General features: G+C 40.6%; 1 protein-coding gene across 1 annotated transcript in view; it reads left to right on the top strand.

Moving 5' to 3' along the window:
- RNF150 (ring finger protein 150) overlaps window positions 1-21,440 on the top strand; it is a 263,220-nt gene that overhangs the window by 192,603 nt on the left and 49,177 nt on the right. The window contains exon 5 of the mRNA XM_003790183.3: window positions 15,793-15,889. Coding sequence (XP_003790231.1) covers window positions 15,793-15,889 — 97 coding nt within the window. The remainder of the gene's footprint in view (window positions 1-15,792; window positions 15,890-21,440) is intronic.

Below are 21,440 nucleotides of genomic sequence, written 5' to 3'. Positions count from 1 at the left end.
CATGCTCATGTTCCAGGTCCTAAGTAGAAAAACCCAGTAGCTCGCACATTCTCACTCAAAAACTACAACACAAGGAACAGACTTCATGTACTGAAAGGAATTTTATCACTAAAACAACATAGTTGAAGACCAGCTTTGATGTATCTTTTTAAGGCTTTCTTCAGAGATTATCCAGCCCCAGAACACTCGTCCAATTGAGTCATGTGGGCAAGGCTCCATTTTGGATAGGTAACTCTGTGATTTGGGGTGTATACAATATGTTGCCTTTCCTCTTCTCCTTCCTTCTTAAGTAAGAAGCTAAATTTCTGTACTAATTCAAGAGCTCCCTTTTGTAATTTTGGACATGGAATATAACCATGTAATCTCCTTTTTTATAACAATTTGCATCATAAGACTATACTTTTACAAAGATCAGAACATGACTGATGACTTTACTATTTGAAAGAGCTTAAACCCAATTATATATCAGACTAAAATTCAAGAACAGAATAAATGGCTCCCATAAAAAGTACAGTACTAAGTAAAAGTGAAGGGACAAATGATGGTATGTGTATAAACTGGGGCAATAGATACCCTAACTTCCAAAGGAGTTTCTGATAGCATTTTAATTTCGGAGTCAGAACCTAAAAGGGATAGACCGGGAGCTTTGGAAAAGAATTTAATTTTTTGAGAGCTATTGAAAAGTCAAAGCCTAAATTTGGTCTACTAGTTTCAATAAATTCTTTGAAGGTCTCTTATGTATGCACCAGGTGTCCACAATTGACAAGATGCTCATAAATCATGCCTGTCCGTCTGACCAGTCAGACAGCCAGCTGCTTTTCTGTCTCTGTTGATGTAACTGATATACATTTTTAACATGGACCTATTAATCGACTCCTTAAATACTATATTCCCTTAATGCCTAACCCCAAGAACAGGTAACATTTTCCCACCAGAGAAAGTACCTGGGAAACAGTAGAGAGATTTCATTTGTAAAACTTTCTGAACAAGCATGTATATCCTAAGGCTCAAAGAATGACTTGCCTCCCAAAGCTCAGCCTCCTTCAATCAAATAGTAAGATTTACTGAGCTAATGTAGATGAGAGCACAGTGCCTGCACCCAGAATGTCTTAGCAGCAGTGACTTGAGCTGGACGGGCCTCCTCCATGGAAGGCTGTTGGTTCACTATGTCCCACAGGGCTTCTTTGTCCTCTGGATGTTTCCCACCAAACTAACTCGAGAAGTTCATGGCCTCCCTACTTCTCCCAAAGTTCTGATGTAAAATTCATGTCTTTGATCCTTAATGACAACTTACACAAAATCCAAGTCAGACTCTGATAGTCATCTGTGAACTTCCCTTTTAGGGGAGATGAGTGGGCTCTCATTCACTCTCCCTGAAAAGCACAACATGATAATAATAAACAACATACAGAAAAATTTTAAGCTGAAGTAGAGATGAATATCATTTTAATACTTTAAAATTCAAAGAATGGCAATCAAGTTGTACTGATAATTGCTAAAATTAGATACTAGCTCCTTAAGATTTTTAAACCCAGGCACTGGTCTGATTTTAAGATGAGGCAAATGAAATGAATGTCTGAGTTCCAAACTCTTTATAAGTAAAAAAATTTTACGAAATGCTGTAATGTGATCAGGATTCAGATTGTGAGTCCTATAACTTATGAAATAGAAAACAAAGGGGCACTTTTCTAGCCAGGCAGAAATGCCCTGTCCTGATTTTACCCTGCGGTTCCTGTTACATATGCTTGATTAGGAACAGATTTTTATTCCAAGTCTTTTTCTTTGAAAAGAGTGATGAATATTGGCTTGTTTTCATAAAATTTGACTTATTCTTTTATGCCCATGATACACAAATTGAATTATTGGACATTATTTATAATTGTTTATAGATGTGCTTTTAATAAATAACTTTCAAGATTTTATTACTAGTTGTAGAAAATCTTGAATGTAGAGAAAATTATTAAGAAGTAAACAAAAATACTCTTACTACCCAGAAATAATCATTTTAAATTGGGATATTTTCTTTTATAATGCACATATATTAGCATTACATATGTATAATTATAAAGATTGTAGAGTCCAGTAAGTAATACAGTTTTTACTGTACTTTCTCATTTAACATTAAAAAGTAAGCATTTTCCTATAACTTTAGAAATTATTTCAAAATAGTTTAGTGGCTGCATGATAGACCATTATTGGAGTTTATTTGATTAACCACCCCATTGTTCGGTATTTAAATTGCATCCAGTTTTTCATCATTATAAAATCATGGCCTTAATTGTTTATATATTTTTTCCTGTATTGATCCCTTAGGATACATTTCTAAAAAGTAAACTCCCTGGGTCAAAAAATGATTTTAATGGATCTTGAAAAGTTGTATCCAATTGCTTTCCTGAATGTGGAATGATGTACACCTCATTACCAGCATGTGAGAGGGTGCAGAGTAGCCCTCCTTTAGAACTCTCATCTGACAGCCAAATATAAAGATAGTTTTAATTTCCATAGCTTTTATGTCTCTGAGAGATTACTGGTGCTAGGCCCAGGCCCTTCAGATATCATATTATATCTAATTTCAATTGTCATCGATTGTTAGATGTTTTCTAATTTTATATATATCAAAACTGGAAAAGGGATGGTATGTCCTAGAGATAAAATGGGAGATTAAATATCCTTAACATTTTGTTTTTATACTTCATATAAATAATTTTTTGTCCCTGAAATTTTTTATTTTGTTTTTATAATGCTTTTTGATTAACATAATTTAAAAATTATATTATAAAATTTATGAATTTTTATCTTTCTGTTTTTATCCTTTCCTATAAAGAAATAAGACAAATGATTAATTAACCACACTTTTCAAATTTATCTGAATATTTATTTTGGTGTATAACATCCTACTCAATAATCAATGTTAATGAAAACAATTAAAAAAAAATTGGGGGGGGTGGCACCTGTGGCTCAAAAGGGTAGGGTGCCGGTCCCATATGCTGGAGGTGGCAGGTTCAAACCCAGCCCCAGCCAAAAAAACTGCAAAAAAAAAAAAAAAAAAAAAAAAAAACAACACTTCTTTAAAAGTGAACATAATATGACATACTCAACCAAGTTAAAAGTTATGCAGTGTGGTGGTTGGGATTTAAAGTAGCACAACCATTTTGGAAATGTGACACTTCTACTAAAGTTAAATACATACTACCTATGACCTAGAAGTTGGATGTGTAACAAAGAGAAATGAATGCATGTGTTCACAGAAAGATATGCACAAGGATGGCCATGGCACAGTTATTCATGATAGCCCCCAAATGAAAAATGTCTAACAACAGAAAATCTATAAACAAATTGGGGCGCACCCATAAAATGGTATACTACTCAGCAATAAGAAATAAGCTATTCAGCAGCAGATATAAAAATATATATCCATGTATTTTTATAGTTTTGAGGGTTCCTCTTAAAATTGATTTCTAGTTTTATTCCACTATGGTCTAAAGAGATACATGACATGATTTTGATTTTTTAAAATCTTCTGAGACTTGTTTTGTGGCCTCACAAATGGTCCGTCTCAGAACATGTCTCATATGCTTAAGAGAAGAATGTAAATTCTGCAGCTTGGGGGTAATGTTTTGTAAATGTCTGTTAGGTCTATTTGTTCTAGAGTCTCCCTTAAGTTCAATGTTTCTTTGCTAATTTTTCTGTGTCAATGATCTGCCAGTCCCCATTGTTATGTCACTATTTATTAGATTTCTTAAGTCCAGTTGTATTAGTTTTATGAATCTGGGACCTCTGGAGTTAGGTGCATATATATTTGGGATTGCTATATCTTCTTACTGGATTGATCCTTTTAACATTATATAATGATCATCTTTTCTTTTTTTTTTTAACTGTTATAGATTTACGGTCTGTTGTTTCTGATATAAAGGAATATTTATTTCTGATATTTGCATAGACTATTTTTCTGCCCCTTTACTTTGAGTTTGTGAGACTCTTTATGAGTTAAATGGGGTTTTTATAGGCAGCAGATATTTGGACTGTGTTTTTTATCCATTTCATCAATTAAGTAGGGGCATTTAGACTGAATTAGAAAAAAAAATCCTAGATTTTATATAGAATCTAAAAAGAGCCCAAACAGCCAAAGCAATCCTAAGCAAAACAATAACCTGGCAGTGTCACATTACCCAACTTCAAATTACACCACAAGGTTGTAGTAATCAAAGCAGCATGGTGCTGGTATAAAAGTAGACACACAGAGCAATGAAACAGAACATACATAAAACCCAGAAATTAAACCATACACCTACAACCAACTGACCTTCCACAAAGCAGACAACAAATACACTGGGGAAAGAATGGCCTATTCAACAAACGGTGCTGGGAAAACTGGAGAGCCACGTGAAGAAGAAAAATGAAACTGGATCTCTGTCTCATCATACCCCTAAATTACCTCAAGATGGATTAAAGACTTCAATGTAAGACCTGATAGCACAAAAATTCTAGAAGAAAAACTTAGGAAAAACATCTTTGGACATTGGCCTTGACAAAGAATTTATGACTAACCCCCCAAAAACAAATACAAAAAGAAGAAAAATTTTATAAAGAGAATTAAATTTAAAAGTTTCTGCACTGCAAAAGGAACAATCAACAGAATAAGGAGACAATCTGTAGAATGGGAGAATATCCAGGATCTATAAGAAATAAATCAGCAAGAAATAAAAACAAATAACTCTATTAAAAAGTAGACTGGGCAGTGCATGTGGCTCAGTGAGTAGGGCGCCAGCCCCATATACCAAGGGAGGCAGGTTTGAACCCAGCCCCAGACAAAACTGCAACAAAAAAATAGCCAGGCATTGTGGTGGGTGCCTGTAGTCCCAGCCACTTGGGAGGCTGAGGCTAGAGAATCGCCTAAGCCCAAGAGCTGGAGGTTGCTGTGAGCTATGAGGCCATGGTACTCTACCAAGGGTGGCAGAGTGAGACTCTGTCTCTAAAAAATAAAGTAGACAAAAGACATGAACATATATTTTTCAAAAGATAGAAAATGGACAACAAACATGGAAAAATGCTTAACATTACTACTTAACAGAGAAATGAAAATTAAAACCACAATGAGATATCACTTACCCATAAGAATTCCTGGGGACACAATCTTCCAGTAATTCACCAAAATTATGAACACAAAGGGAAAGAGGAGAAGCACCCTATACATGTTCTCTAGGCCTTTTAGAAAATATAGAGTTGTTCCTTTGGCCACATGCATGTGAATCTACAATAAAGTGATATTGGGGACATCAAGGGAATAGGTAGTATTCGAAAAGGCATGCCACACAAATGTTACCATAGCAAAGCTGGAAGAGTCTACAGTATCACCCAGCATGCTGTTGGCATTGTTGTAAACAAACAAGTTAAGGAAGGGCAAGCTTCTTGCAAAGAGAATTAATATTTATACTGAGCATATTAAGCACTCTAAGAGCTGAAATAGTTTTCTAAAGCGTGTGAAGGTAAATGATCAGAAAAACAAGGAAGCCAAAGAGAAAGGTGCCTGGGTTCAACTGAAGCGCCAGCCTGCTCCACCCAGAGAAGCTCACTTTGTGAGAACCAACAGAAAGGAGCCCGAGGTCCTGGAATCCATTCCCTATGAATTCATGGCATAACAGGTGGACAGCACAGCACACAGGACCAAGAGAACCAGTTGAGCAGAAGCATAAAGTGTGGGAACCTATTCCCCGTGGATTCATGGCATAATAAACGTACAGCACAGTAGCCCAGGAGAACTAAGAGAACCAGTAGAACAGGAGCATAAGGTGCTGGAACCCATTTCCCATGAATTCATGGCAGAACAGGCATAGCAAGCTTTGTCACATTCAATGGAAAGGTGCCTCCCTGAGCTGCTAGAACCTTTTCCCTATGAATTCATGGCATAATAGGTATTAAAAATAAAAGGCTACTATAGAAAAAAAAAAAAGAATGTTGGTGCAGATACAGTAAAAAGGGAACACTTATACACAATTGGTGTGAATGTAAATCAGTACAGCCCCTATAGAAGACACGATGGAGACTCCTCAAACAAGAAAAAGTAGACCTAACAGTAATCCAGCCATCCTTCTACTGGGTATCTACCCAAAGGAAAAGAAGTCATTATGTCAAAAGAAATGTGCACACTTATGTGTTTATTGCACCACAATTCACAAATTGCAAAGATACAGAATCAACATAAGTGCCCATCAATCCATAAATGGATAAAGACAATTTGGTGTGTATCTATACATACATATACGTGTGTGTATTTATGTATATGCATGCACACATACGCACACCATGGAATACTAGTCAGCCATTAAAAAGAATGAAATAACGTCTTCTGCAGCAACTTGGGTGCGACTGGAAACCATAATCCTAAGTGAAGTATCTCAGGACCAGAAGAATGAATAGTCCATATGCTCATAATTGAGAGCTAAGCTGGGACTGACATGGTCGTACAGAGTGGTAGAAGGGACCTTGGAGACTCAGAAGGGGGCAGAGTTAGATGGAGATGAGGGATCAAAAATCACATATTGAATACGATGGCACACTGTTCATGTGATGGGTACACTAAAAGCTCTGACTCAGCATTGTACCGTTCATCTATATAACCAAAAAAACGCTAATACCCCCTAAATCTATTTGAGTAAATAAATAAATTTTTAAATAGGAATTTGATCTTTTAAAAAAGAAAATTTTGATGTATACCAAGGCACAGAAGGATCTGAAACATGTTGTTTTGCATAAAAGAAGCCAGCGGGAAAAAATATGTACTTCATGGTTCCATTTATATGAAATCCAATAATGGACAAAACAAATCTGCTGTGACAGAGGTCAGAATAGAGGTTGTAGGGCAAGGGGTGGGGCACAACTGGGAAGGAGCATGGGAACACTTTCTGGGCTGATGGAATGATGTACATCTTTATCTGGGTATTGTATATATAAACATACACACACTTAAAAAATCATCAGGCTTGCTTTCCACTTACATGTTGTGTGTTATATCTTCATTTAAAATAATGAGAAAAAAACTTTAAGAATCAGAGACGCTAGGCCATAAAATTTAGAAAAACAAGAGTTTACTTTATACGTTGATTAAAATTACATAATAATTTCAAAGCTTGCTAACGGTGTTTTCTAATCATTTTTCTTTGATTGCTTCCGTTCTGTACGTAGACAACCCAGCATGTGCAAACTGCCAACAATTAGGTACCACTTAATTAAGGGATTAAAGGAAGGAAACATGAAGGAAGACGGCAAGGCTGGGAGATGCCATCTGATGTGTTTCTTTCTGTTGTCTTTTCAGCAGAACAAATACTGCCGTAGGGAAAAAGGCTTGCACTTTAATAACCTTGTTAAATATGGCACTCTGGCTTCAAATGTCCTGATCCCCAGTTATATTAATCAAGGAGACACACGGGATGAATGCCAACCAGCTCTCCTGCCCCAGCCAAATTATATAATTAGACCAGAGTCAAGTTCTGAGCACAGAGCCTCCCTCCATCAGAACCCCGAGGAGTGAGTCATACGGTGAAAGGAGGCGGGTCCTGCACTTCCCTCCAAACATACATTCCCAAACCTGTCATTTCTTCCACAGTAGCCTAAAAAGATAGTTTTAGTTGTTTGGGGGTGTTTTTTGGGTTTGAGGGGGGTTGGTTTATGGGAGTTTTCAAAGTTTTGTTGGTGATATTTCGGTACTCTTTAAATCCAGTGCAATGGAGAACAGGGTGAAATAAAGGGGTATTTATTATAAACTTTAACTTTGAATAGCATCCTTTTTTCAAAGCACTTTTACATATAATGCCTAATTTACATTCCCTAACATCCTATAATATAGATAGGGCAAGTGCCAGGATTGCCCCTATCTTACTAAAAGAAAACCTTAATTCAGAGAAGTTGGTCACAGGGCCCAAAGCAAAGCCAAGGGTTCTGACTTTTGATCCAGTGCTGTTTCCACGGCCTCACTGGCTGCAGGGTTGACACCCTGGCCACCCTCATCCCTGCTCCCTGAGGATATGTGTGTCCTCAGCTCTCTGAGGATGTGGGCTTGGCTAAAATTCTGCCTCGTAACCCCACCTCACTCAAAGCCAAATGTCTAACCCCAAGGAAACTAAATCAAATCTAGATGAGTTTTTAAAAGTTTATTTTCTCCCTACCTTTCTCTGGATTTTACTTTCCAAGCTTGTTGTTTGGGAACGGAAATGATTAAACCAGAGTCAAGTTCTAAGCACAGAGCCTCCCTCCACCAGAACCCCAAGTGAGTCACACCATAGAAGGAGGAGGGTCCTGCACGTCCCTCCTATTAGACTAAAGGGCAGTGCTTGTGAGGTTGTAAGGTGAGCAGTAATTTACTTACTTTTCTGCATATTTTCTCTCTCTCTCTCTCTCTTTTTTTATGTTTTCTCTCTATCAGGTGCTGTCATTAATGCTTGCCAAAACCAAGTAATTATGTTTATAACAATGGCCAGGGCATGATTACTACTGGTCTGTGTGTGACAAAACAAAATAATTATGTTTATACCAATGGCCAGGGTATGGTCCCTTTTCTGCTGTTTCTATTTCTTAAATAATGTGTATATAACCTAGATAGGGGAATCAGGGAAATGGAGTTCTTTATAACTGACCACTTGCATCAGGCCAGTGGGATGACATATGAGGTACCAGGGGACAAACATCGGCTTACCTGGCTTGATCAACACCAAGCGCCAAAGCAGTGACTGGACGGCACCACTGCAAGGACTTTCTGCCCGTGAGACATGGAAAGGTGAAATGGTACAGAAGGAAAATAACCCAATGAGAAGTTCCACGGCGGGAGGTGTGAGGGGAAGTAGGCTCAGGGAGGATGACTTTCCTCACCATTCATAATTCTTTCCTCCTCCGTCCTCCTAAATTATTTCAGAATCCTGATTTGGACCATCTCCTCCAACTTATTTTTTGTTTTTATACTTAAAATAGCCTACATCTCAACCCAATTGAATTTCCCATGCTTATCATGGTGTAAGTTGAGTGTCCCACATCTAAAACGTTTGGGACCACAAGCGTTTCAGATCTCAGGTTCTGGAATATTTGCATTGTACTTGCTAGTTAACATACCTGATTCAAAAATCCAAAATCCGAAATACTCCTTTGAGCACCATTTTTGCACTCAAAAGATTTCTGATTTTGGATTTTCAAATTAGGGAGACTCAGCCTGTCCTTGTTCTACATCTTGACTTATGTAAATTCCTTCTTTTGGAGTCCTTTCCTCCCGTCGTCACACTCATCCTGTAAGCTGTGCAAAAGGCTTACTAGAAGCTGTAGCTTCCTGAGTTCCTCCCAAGGTAACGGGTTCCTTTGCTGCACTCTATCAGTTTTACTGGTACCTATGTGTGGCCTGTAACTGTGCATGTCACTTAAAATAGTTAATATCACTATTATCCTCTGAACACTTACTAAATAAGCACTTAATAAACAAACAATCCTTACCCAAGCCCTAGTATTTTACCAGTCAGGATAGACTAAGCTTTGATACAGTAACAACAACAAAAACAACCCCCCCCCCCAGCCTAACACAAACAACAGGCTTCCTCCTCACACTTTGTGTCCCTAGTGTATTAGTGGGGTGCATCTGCTCTTGACAGTTCGGCTAACAAAGCAGTTACCATCTCAAACATTGTTCATGGGCAGGTCCAAGTGGATAATGAAATGCCACGGCCCAGAGTGATACCTGTTATTTCTCTTCGTAACTTACTGGCCAGAATTAGTTCACAAGGCTGTAGCTACCCCCAGGAGAGGCTGTAATCGCCCCACCTGCTGGAAGATGGGGAGCTGGCATATTGGATCAACAGCATTAGTGAGTGCCTCAGTATTACCTTCCTTTGTAGATGAGGAAACTAAGACTCAGAGAGGTTAAAAGCTTAATGTTGGAGCACAAAAAAAAACACATTAGGAAACAATAATAAGTTTGAATACCTCCAACCATCCTCCACCAATGACAGGAGGGAGGGGAGAGTGTCTAGTGGGGGAGAAGACTGACAGGAGCGTGGAGTTTGAATGCTAGCTCTGCAGCTTATTAGCTCATTGGGTAAATAATTAATGACCTTCAGCTTTCTTCTCCATAAAATGGGAATTATAATTTCTACCTCATAGGGGCTATTGTGAATTAACTACGTCTGTAACATGTCCAGTACATTGCAGGGACACGAAAACCGGTAGATATTGTCAGGGCTCTTGATGAATTAAAAGTCACTCTTCACTTCATTGACAACTTTGCATATAATATTCAAAGGCTGCAAAGCAATGTTTCATGTACCCGTAGAAACACTGGGTACCTTTTTTAAAAAGTTAATGTTGCCTGGGAGTGTGAGATTCTTCGGTATCTGAGTCATTCACATTATTTAATAACCACGTGGCTAAAGAGAGTGAGACAGCCTGACTTGGGGCCTAAAGGAAAGCCACGGGGTGCTAGTCTCAGTTGCAGGGTGGTAGGCTCTGATAAAGCCCACGAAAGTGAACAAGATGTGAAGGGCAGAGCAGCCCCCATCCTCCTCCAGCAGGGGGGGATGTGTCATTTAATTGGGGAGAGGATCACACATGTGGGTAGAAGAACAGAAAATAAGAATCAATAGATGTGGAAACTGGTTAGCTTGTGAGAACTTACTCTTCATCATCACCTCAGCAGCATTATGCAGTTCTGCATCCTCTTGTTTCTGGTGTTCAAAGAACCGTCTTTAAAATGTTTGCCTCCCTTTGGTGAATGAGCAAAGAGAACACTTTTGGTGAGCCCCTTGTATTTCCTAACTGTCAGAGCTGTTAAGAGGTGGAACACCCTGCCCCATTCCTCCCCCGGGGGCTTTCTCATCCAGTGCTCGTTACAGCCCGGGAAGGGACGGTGCTCTGTGCAAAGGGTACAAATAAGATGAGTTGAGATGGACTTTGCCTTGGGATACGTACTAAACTGTGATGCATTTCACCTTATCCAGATGCTTTCCCTATTCTTTCGCTGATTTATTTAGCCTAGTGACTTTGATTTTTCTTTCCATTCAGGAGGAAAATTAAATTGTTTGCGATCCTCATTATGGGCATAGAATTTCCATATTTGATGGTTTGCACAATAAATGCATGTTAGTTGATAATGGCCTGACTTCCCTATGTGTCATTTCAGCACTTTTTCATTTATGCCCGTAGTTAGCCCTTTGATTTTTTTTAATTGGCAGTGACTTGTTTTCCATATTAGAAAGGTGACACTAAAGAGTGGAAATCATAGTGATCACATAATAAAAATTAGATGCAATACAGCAGTATTAAGAAGACTGATGGTAGTACCAGGATTTAGTTTTAAGCTTTGTGTTATTTCTCAATCTCCCTCTCTCTTTCTCCTCTCTCTGTCTCTCTCTCTCTCTGTCTCTCAAACATATAAACACACAGACTCATTCACTTATGAAGTCCACTCCTATAAGATAAAATTTCCCCAATGAGGAGCTGAGCCAGTTTTTGTTCACAACTGGAAATTTTATTTTAGGACAGTGGGGAGGCAAGGGTGAAAGCAAAGTTGTTTGCAATACAGTGGGTTGAGAAGGTCTTTGATGCAGGGATCAGTCTTCTTGAGTGCTTCTAGGCAATTATCACCAAAATGTTTTTTCCTTTTTTTTTTAAACATTTTTCAACATTTGTATTTATTTATTCAGTCATTGATTTATTTATTTATTGCCACTGCTTTTAGTTGGCCCAGGCTGGGTTTGAACCCACCAGCCTCGGAATATGTAGCCAGCACCCTACGAGCACCACCTCCAAAATGTTTTGCCTTTTTTATTTTTCTTTCCATTACAATCCTGTCAATTCTGCCTCCAAAATATATTCTAAATCCACCTGTCTCTCTCCACCTTCTCCTCTCACACCCTCCTCCAAGCTGGTCTCTCTCTCCCCCTCTCTGATCTGGTATTCATATGATAGCCAGAATGATTTTTTTTTCCATGTGCCCATACCAACATAATTTTTTTAACACACTGAGACCCCCACCTCCTTCCCTGCTTCCCTCCAAAATGTTTTTTCAATAAAGAAAAATAATCGGGTGGCACCTGTGGCTCAAAGGAGCAGGGCACCAGCCCCATTTGCCAGAGGTGGCAGGTTCAAACCCAGCCCCAGCCAAAAACTGCAAAAAAAGAAGAAAGAAAGAAAAAGAAAAAGAATCAATGATGCTATTCTTTACCTTCCTACTGAAGCTGTCACTTCAGCCCCAAGTAAAAGATGTAAAAAGTCACAATCAAGTCGTAATTCCTGTACTCATTTCTCTTCATCCAGGCTTTACACTTTGGTGGTTATGTAATTTTATTGTCATATGTCAAATAAACATTTATAGTTCTGCTTTGAAGTTGTTCTTTAGGAGTGTTAAACCTTGGAGACACATCCACAAAGCTATCCAACTTGGAAAGCATAGCTCATTGTGGCAAATTAATTAAGATTTAAAGTCATTTCAAGTCTTCTTAATTGAGGATCCGAGCCTTAGAGAGCTAAGCGGTAACTTGCCTAAGATTGAGAAGCCAGAAAACCATGGATGCGGGAGTGCGACCTTTCAGTGGCCTTGCCTTAGCAGCTCGCAGGGAATCACTGCAGGACTATGCTCCGCCTGGGAGGGCCAGACCGTGTCTTATTCATCCTTATACCCAGCTCCCAGCACAGAACAGAATGGAAGCAGGGGGTGACGTAACTACTGCTATATTTTGGGAAGATATATCTGGCAATGATGAGTGGGATGAAGAGAACAGGAAAAGACTGGTGCGCAGAGAGCGGTTTAGATGCTACTGCAGTGATACAGAAAAAAGGATGTTGAGCTGGTGAGGGATGGAGCAGCTCGGGGAGGACACGGCAATGTGACAGAAATTCAGGAAGAGCGAGTGTGGAGGGGGAGGAGCCCTAGGTCCTTGGATAAATAAATATCTGCACGTGTTTCCTGAGCCAGTGTTGTGTACCAGGAGCTATTCTAGATAGTGAGGACACTACAGTGAATCTTGTAGGCAAGGTTTTGCTCTCATAGAGCTTATATTCTAATTGGAGGATATGTTGGTGAGGATTCTCCAGACAGAGCCAGCAGGAGATGCATAGTATACAGACACAGAAATAGAGGTATAGATACAGATAGATTTTTCAAGGAATTGGCTTATGTGATTGTGGGGTCTGGTGAGTCTGGAATTTGCAGGGGGGGCCCACAGGCTGGAAGCTCTTGGGCAGGAGCTCATAGTACAGTCTTGAGGCAGAATTTCTGCTCAGGGAAAGCCCTGTTTTGCTCTCAAGGCCTTCCAAATCATCAGATAAGGCCCACCCAGGTCATTAAGAATAATCTCCTTTATTTTATTTGAAGTCAAATGATGGTAGATGTTAACCACTTCTACAGAAGGCCTTCATTACAACACCTAGATTAGTGTTTTGGTTGGGTTTTGTTTGTTTGTTTGTTTTTGGTAAAGACAGAGTCTCACTTTATTGCCCTTGGTAGAGTGCTATGGCATCACAGCTCACAGCGACCTCCAAATTCTGGGCTTAAGTGATTCTCTTGCCTCAGACTCCTGAGTAGCTAGGACTATAGGTGCCCGTCACAATGCCCGGCTATTTTTTGATTACAGTTCGGCTGAGGTGGGGTTTGAACCCACCCTCAGTATATGGGGCCAGTGCCCTATGCACTGAGCCACAGGCACTGCCCTAGATTAGTGTTGATGGAGTAACTAAGTCCTATGGCCGGGCCACACGGACACATAAAAAGTCATCAATACAGAGAAGATGCAAGAATGCCCAGTGCATAGAAAGAAATAACTGCAGGAGTTTGAGAATAACCACCAGCTTTCGTGGATCAGCGAACTCAGGGAAAGGCTTCTCTGCTTTGGTAGACATATCAGTCTTACAGATGAGGCCATGAGACTTGGGAACATTGAGTGGCTGAGTTGAGTGTTAAAACAGCTAATGGTGCCATCATTCTGACTTCTGCAGGGCGGTCAAAGGGACTAGAGTGTTTGACTTTTTCCCCGGAGTAAAACCAGCTAGTGAGCAAGTTCAGGTCAGGAGCTTGTTCCCCAAATATAGCACTGAACATAGAAGGTCAGTATTTTTTTTTCCTGGGGGATGCAGGAGTGGCCTTATGCAAATTTAGTGCTGGACTCCCTCCTCCTCATTGCCGCGCCCTCACCTCAATCTACTGGGCTACATCTGGCCACTGCCCAGTGCCCAGCTCAGGTCTTTTAAGCCATTCCTATTGCCTGGAACAAACTTTTTCTACCCCCTTCTCCCTTCCCTTATGTGGACATTAGGTCTCAGCTTTGTTACTTTGTTAGGGAACCCTTTCCTGAGCACCAGAAATAGGATAAGGCTCCCCATTAAGAGCCCCTCCCTCTCAAAAATCCCCATTCTTCTCATGAGGTGCTCAGCACTGCTGTCACTACTTTATTTATATCTGGCTTCATTAGCGTCTGCCTCTCCTACAGCGCTCCCTAAGGGAAGGAGCCAAGTCACTGTCAAGTGCATTCTCAGTGTTGAGCACAATTCTTGCTAGACATGGTTTGTTGAATGAATGCGTGGATAAGGGAAGGAATGAATGAGATACACACCTTTGAAGGAGTAGGTCTTCAGAGCACCCTGAACGCTGATGGAAACATAACAACATTCCCTGGCAGCCGCACTCTTTTTTTAATCCCTAATCAAATCATATTCTACATACAACTAATCCCATTCTTTGGCATTTAAGTTCTTCTAAATTTCAGTTTTAAAAATGGTACTAACTGAACTATTTTCTCTAATTTTGAGGTACTTTTTAAGCAGTTGAGCCAAAGCTCTCTACCACAAAGCAAATGAGAATTTTGGAACTGTTAGACACAAGAAGGTGAAAATGAGACAACAGGGTGGAAATATTCAAGAAAGGTGCCCCACTGAGAAGAGAGAAAGCGAGAGTCAGGCATGGATGGAACATCCCTAGGAGGCCCTCATACTTAAGGCAGTCAGTTCTCTCCTCTTGTCCCAGGGAGGAAATTCTGGCTGCTTCTGCCCTTGATCTGGAGTCTCAAAGGTAAAAGGAAAAGCTCTGCCTCCAGCAGCCCACACTGTCCAGTGGGCTCCCGCTAGCCCAGCTGAGAGAAAGTTCCATTGGGAAGCATTCCTGCACCTGCTAAATGCTCCCCTTTTGCCACAAGAACAAATACCCCCAACAATGAGCACATGTGAATGGCAATGAATTAGTCCACATCACCCATAAAACAATAATGGTCAAACACAGTGAAACAAACCAGATTTTCGTTCTGACTTCTGATTTGATAACCAGCAGATGTAACAACTTCAAATGTTATTTGTGTTACTAAATGCTTCCAGGAACTCTTTATCTCTTTTGTGTTAGACCTCAAAGATTAGTGGAAATTACTTAGATTTTGTCTTCTGATTATAGGAAAAGAAATTCTGGATTTTTAAAAAGTAGCATCATTAAGTCATCCTGCAAAGTCAATGCAATGCCTCACTTGCATTCTTTCCACTGACATTCTTCCTACTGAAAAACAGAAAAAAGTCTCAGTTTCTGCATTCTCTGCATTTGGGAAAACTTGGAGGACTCGTTTGAAAATTATACTAGTGTAGCAAACTCCTGGGATCCAGATACATTTTAACTATATCATCACAGGATATTACAGGAAACACTTGACCCAGGAGTTAGGCATTGGAGGTTTGAGTCTTGGCTCTACCACTGAGCAGTTGTGTGACCTTGGACAAGTTGCTGGGCTGTGATGGATTAGGTTGTCTCTGCAGTTACCACCACTCTAAGATGTATGGTTCTCATTGCAGGCATCTTTTCCACAAGTCCTGTGTTGACCCCTGGCTTCTAGATCATCGCACCTGCCCCATGTGCAAGATGAACATTCTTAAAGCCCTAGGGATCCCGGTAAGCACAGCACAGTCTGCACCATCGTAATGTCTGTCTTTCTGCATTGCCTCTAAGGCAGGGAGAAAACATTCTACCTGGATTTTCTATGTCCCCTCAGTCACATAGCAGTTGCATCATCTTATGAGGCCTGAAGAAAACTTCCATGTCTGACAACATTTGCCCTCTCACTTTTTCTCAATCTGAGGGCGCAACAACCCTTTCACCATGTCCGTTGCATTTGTCTGTGAGTCAGGGAACAGCTAGTGCAGCCCATCAGCTCCTCTTCTGGGCTGTGGCGTGTGAGGGCAGGCGGGCCACCAGCAGAGGCATGATGAGCCATTTGCAAACTGCCCACCTTTTGCATCGTCACTCCTGCTGGGCCACAGGGACTCTGCATGCCATACTTTCCAGTATTGCTCACAATCACCTGATCACCTCGCTTTCAGAGGAATTAGCTCCTCCTGGCAATGGGACAGGAGCGCAGAAGCTAAGAATGAGGCTCAGTGCCTCTGCTTAACTCAATCTCTGGGGAGACCTTGAGAGCACAGGAAACCAGAGCCACTGAATTCTAGCACTGCCATCGAGCTGGTTCCCTCACGTGTTTTCTGAAGTTTAGTGTCTCTCCCAGCACAAAGAGAATCCTGCCAGCTGGCTTGATGCTCCAGGGAAAGACTTTCCCAGGACAGTATCAAATGAAGCCCACAAACTGGCAGTGGGAGACAGCAGCTGCTGTGGGTTACCCCTCTAAGAAGGCAGGATGAGGGCAGGACCCAAGGCAGGCCACCAAATCCCAGGACTGCACAGAGAGATGAGAAAAAGCATATGGAACTGTCTAAAAGCAGCCAGGCAAACAGAATACAGATGCCAGCCTCCTCTCTCCCCTCCACTTTTCTGCAACCTCCCTATTGTCACTCCTCACTACTAATGACAGACAATAAAGAGAATGTTAATAGTCCCAAGATGTCACTGAAGAAGAAAAGATCTTTAATGCCAGTGGGCTAATTACCTTAGGAATATCAGAGTGGCTGTGTTGGCAAGGGCATACTGAAGCATTCTGAGGACATGCATTGCCTGAAGTTTCCTCCCATGCCAACTGTCTTCACGCCAACTGTATGCCGATTTGCACAGCTGATATGCCAAACACAAGTCCATTTGTGTGACTATCACTTTGAGCTAGACTTCAAGACATGAAATTGTCAGACCAGAGTCATTAATGCATAATGCATTCAAGGTTAAAATCTATTGCTGTCAGCCTGAAACATTAGCAAAAGCCAACATCTCTACCAGACACTGAAGTCATAAAAAATTGAACTCAGTTTTTGTACTTTTTATGTTTCTGGTTGTTTCTGCACTTTTCACTTATTCTTTCATGGTGTGGGGGAAAGTTGAGTATGTGTGTGCTCTCCTATGTGTGTAGATGTCTGTGATCACCACAATCTAGAATCCTCACAGTTCTCCCAGTTAAAGGGGACAAGTACATCATTTGATTTCAGAAATCCTAGTCTCAATCCCCCTGCTTTGTAATCAGGACAATGAAACCACCAAACCAGACCCTGTAGTTAAATTTTGTACTAACAAGCATTTGACTCCAGACTTTCCCCCTAGAAGTGCAACTTCTCCAGAAGCTACTTGTAAATGATTTACAAATATTTCTATTAATTATTTTTAAAATAGAATTATTTTGGTGGCCTTTTGGCTCATTTCCAAAACAAGTAACTTTTTCACTTTCAGCAGTTGGGCATTCTGGTTTTAGTTTGATGCCCATGTCTGGATAAGGAATTCACTTTTCATACTTGACTCTCAGAAAAATAAACATCGGTAATAACATCTTTTGAATTTTGCCAAGGATTTTTAAAGGCCAGCCAAGCAAGAACATAACACGCATCCAAGCTCACCCGACAGAACAGAACATCCTCCATGAAGAATAAGGCGTGTGTGGTGTGCCGTGTCTCAGAAGCACCCAGGCATATGGCTACCCTCTGTGCTTCCCAAGGCTTTTCTGTTTTGTCCTAGAGGATGACAGAGTCAGAGTCTGGGCAGAATTGAGGATGTTGTTCCATTCCATCCTTCTGCCTTTGGGTAGCACTGTGCCTAAATTGTACCAGGGAGATGACTTCTATTCCATACTGAAAACTTGCCATCTCACTGGGCAAACTCCTAGCAGCCCCAGAAACACTCCCTATATCTAACTGAAATCCTTCTTATGAAGCTTAAGGGGCCTGTCACTCTCTGATAATTGGTGTCTACTGACACATTGTCTCTGTATCCCTTATATCTATTAAATGCTCAATAAACTACAACCCTTCAGTGCCTTCAAGGCACCAGTCACAGGACTGTATTTATGAATATCACCCTGATTCTCCTTTGAATGGTGTCAACTCACAAACAACTTGTTTATAAACCTCACTAGATTATTCAAATACAGATGCTGCGTTATTTTGTATGTGCTTTTGCTTTTGTTGTTTTTCACTGAGTGTCTTTGTGCCTGTCTGTGCAATAAGACCAATAAATTTAAATTGAAAGCCAAGAGCTGAGAACACTTCCATTTCGTAAGTGATTTCTCTGCTGTGAGCTGAAGAATGAGAGCAGTGCTCACGGATCATGAAATTCCCATAACATTGGATATCTTCTTTTTCCATTATATTTTGCCAAGAGAAATATAATACCAAAATTGAAAGAGGGGAGAGTCCTTTATTATCAGAAGGGTTTTTATCCATTTATCTACATGACCGTGCTTCACCCTCCTTTCTATCCAGTCAGATCTGGTCTGTCTGTGCAGGACAAAACACAGTTTCAGCGAATCCTCCTCTCAGGTACCATGAACCTGGGTCTTTGATATGCCAGCAAACACCTTCTCCTATCACTCTGATGCTGATGTGAATAGGATGATAATTATTAGTCATTGAAAAAAGTCCTGTGTAGCTGGTATATTCACAAGTCCATAATTCTTAGCAGTTGCTTTATTTGACGGACTCCCTCTGCTCACCTGAACTTTGATACCTATGCAGGATTCACTTATAAATAGCATTTGACATCTTTTTAAAAACATTATCATCATGACTTGTCTTAGGGGTATATAAATTTGGTTTCTATTCAAAATATTATTCTATGAGCCATGTAGAATGGATACAGTCTGCTGAGTTCTGAAAAGTTGGTCTAGTAAATAGTACATCCCAGCCAAATTATTCATGCTGGGACCATAGACAATCTCAGGGAGCTAATTAGCTCTTTCTCCCTCTCCCTGCTCTCTGAAAGACATAGCAGTCTTCCTCTTGGCCCACAAACTAAGCATAAAACACATGCTGTATCAAAACTAAGAAATTATATAAAATGAAAGGACGATGTCAGCAATTTGAAAAATTTTGAACATTTTGAAAAATATGTCAATTGCTATTGCATGTAATTGTATTCAGATGTTTATGGCTAAAATAACAGCCAGTGCAGTGTGCCCCCCGATTTGTTGAATCCTTTCCTTTCTGATACCCTACACCCAGTTGGTTTTGCTGAATAAACACCCGTACATAGCATACCTTATCTTTGCACAGAACTTTACAGTGTTTTAAGTGTTTTCTCAATCTTCCCTCAATTGACCTAGGGCAGATACTAACATGGCCAAGGTTTTAGAGCAGAAATCTGAGACTCGGATACAGTTTCTACATCTCCATTTACAGAGCACATAGTAATCGTTAGTGGCACTGTGAGGTCCTGGTGTCTAAGGCCAATATGGTATGGTTGCATGTGGACCAGCGGAGTAAGGCAAACACATTAACAGATGACCATAACAGCACCGGAGGAGTGCCACAGAAAGTGCCATCTGGAAGGTAGTCAGAGAGGACTGACCTGGAGGGAACACTCCCATGAAAGGGCACATTTGGCCTGGGAATTAAAGCGTGATTGGAATTTACCAGGCGTCGGTTTGAGACCTTGCTATGGGAAAGGACAGGTGATTGGGGCAAATGTCATCCTGAGCAAAGAGAAAGCATGAACTAAAGCACTGAGAGGAGGGGGTGTGCGGTGAGCTCTTTGTTTCCAAAGGCTGAAGGGAGCCCAGAAACGTAAGCCAGGGCAGGCCGGAAAACCAGGAGCGTGCACTTCCTTCCTTGGGAGAAGAGAGGATCACACCTGTCCTTTTTCAAAACAGAATGCTCTAGTGAGATAGTAAAAGTGGATAAACTGGAGGCGAGATTGTGAGGAGATGGGGAAACTAGTAACGGAGAGAGAATGTTCACAAATGCAGCTGCCTGTGTCCAGTGTCACAGGGAATCTACTGAATTTGGTGAATTGGTCATTCTAGGAATGGACTCTGGACAAGTCCAATTCAGTTTTGGTGAATTGATTCATTTCTCATAGGGCTAAAGAAGGCAGAAAGGAGAGGGAATGCAGGAAAGAAAGGAATGAGCTGAGTCTGAGGAGTCTGTGGGAGAACAGAGATTTCCAGCTGGTTGTTGGAAACACGGGGATGGCGCTCAGGAGACTGATAGCTTCATAGCAGCGAGTGAGGACGGGCAGCCAACGGCAGCCAACACTTAGGAAGTCTTGCTTTGTGCTCCCTGAGTTCGTGAGTTAAAGGTTTTCTTTTGTAATGAACTTTAAATACAATATTGCAATGTTAATTCCATCAGTGTCTACCCAGAGAATTCTCCTCACATAGCCCTGACCATCAGGTTCTGCATAACCATGTAATTATCATCTCTCATGACAAAACTGAAGTTCCGAGCAAAAAAAATTAACCTCTGTTCTTAATATATCTTAAGACCAGACCCTTTCACCACCACCTTTTAAGAATAATTTTTATGAGTTTGTGTACAGACACAACTAAAAATAATTTTTAAAGCTGTTTATGGGAGAGCTATAAATGTCTGGTTTCAAACAGCAGAACTAACACTGAACAGTAAAACTTGTGGAGATTTTGCCTGATAAAGAAGGAGTTCGATGCTGGCCAGAATGGGTTGCCTTGCAAAGCAGAGTGCTCCCGCTCCTGTGTATATCAAGGGGAGTTGTCAGTGATAGTGAGGAGGGAAAAAGAGAGTCCTGTGATGAATGGCTGATGGAACAAGATAATTTTATGATCATTAGTGGCACTGTGAGGGGGCTGGGATATAAGGTCACCCTAATTTTATGATTCTAAGATTTTTTTTTTTGAGACAGAGTCTCACTATGTCGACCTTCATAGAGTGCTGTAGCATCACAGCTCACAGCAAACTCAGACTCTAATGCTTAAGTGATTCTCTTGCCTCAGCCTTCCAAGTAGGTGGGACTACAGGTGCCTGCCACAATGCCCAGCTATTTTTTGTTGCAGTTGTCATTGTTATTTAGATGGCCCAGGCTGGGTTCGAACCTGCCACCCTCAGTGTATGTGGCTAGCACCGTAACCACTGTGCTACAGGTGCCAAGCCATGATTCTAAGATTTTAACTTAAAGGATTTGACTGATGCATGTTCAATTCCATATTAAAGACATAGAATATTTTTCTGTAGCTAATTTTGGCTTATGTTTTTAAAAGAGTAGCCTTACCCTATGCTTCTGTGTGTATTTGTGTGTATGTGTGTATCTTTTATTTTGTATGTGT

The sequence above is a fragment of the Otolemur garnettii genome, unplaced genomic scaffold, assembly GCF_000181295.1.
Source record: "Otolemur garnettii isolate 467f Iridium unplaced genomic scaffold, OtoGar3 scaffold00041, whole genome shotgun sequence".
Classification (NCBI taxonomy): Eukaryota; Metazoa; Chordata; class Mammalia; order Primates; family Galagidae; genus Otolemur; species Otolemur garnettii.
The sequence above is the reverse complement of the archived record's forward strand: the minus strand, read 5'-3'. Positions and strand labels throughout refer to the sequence as shown.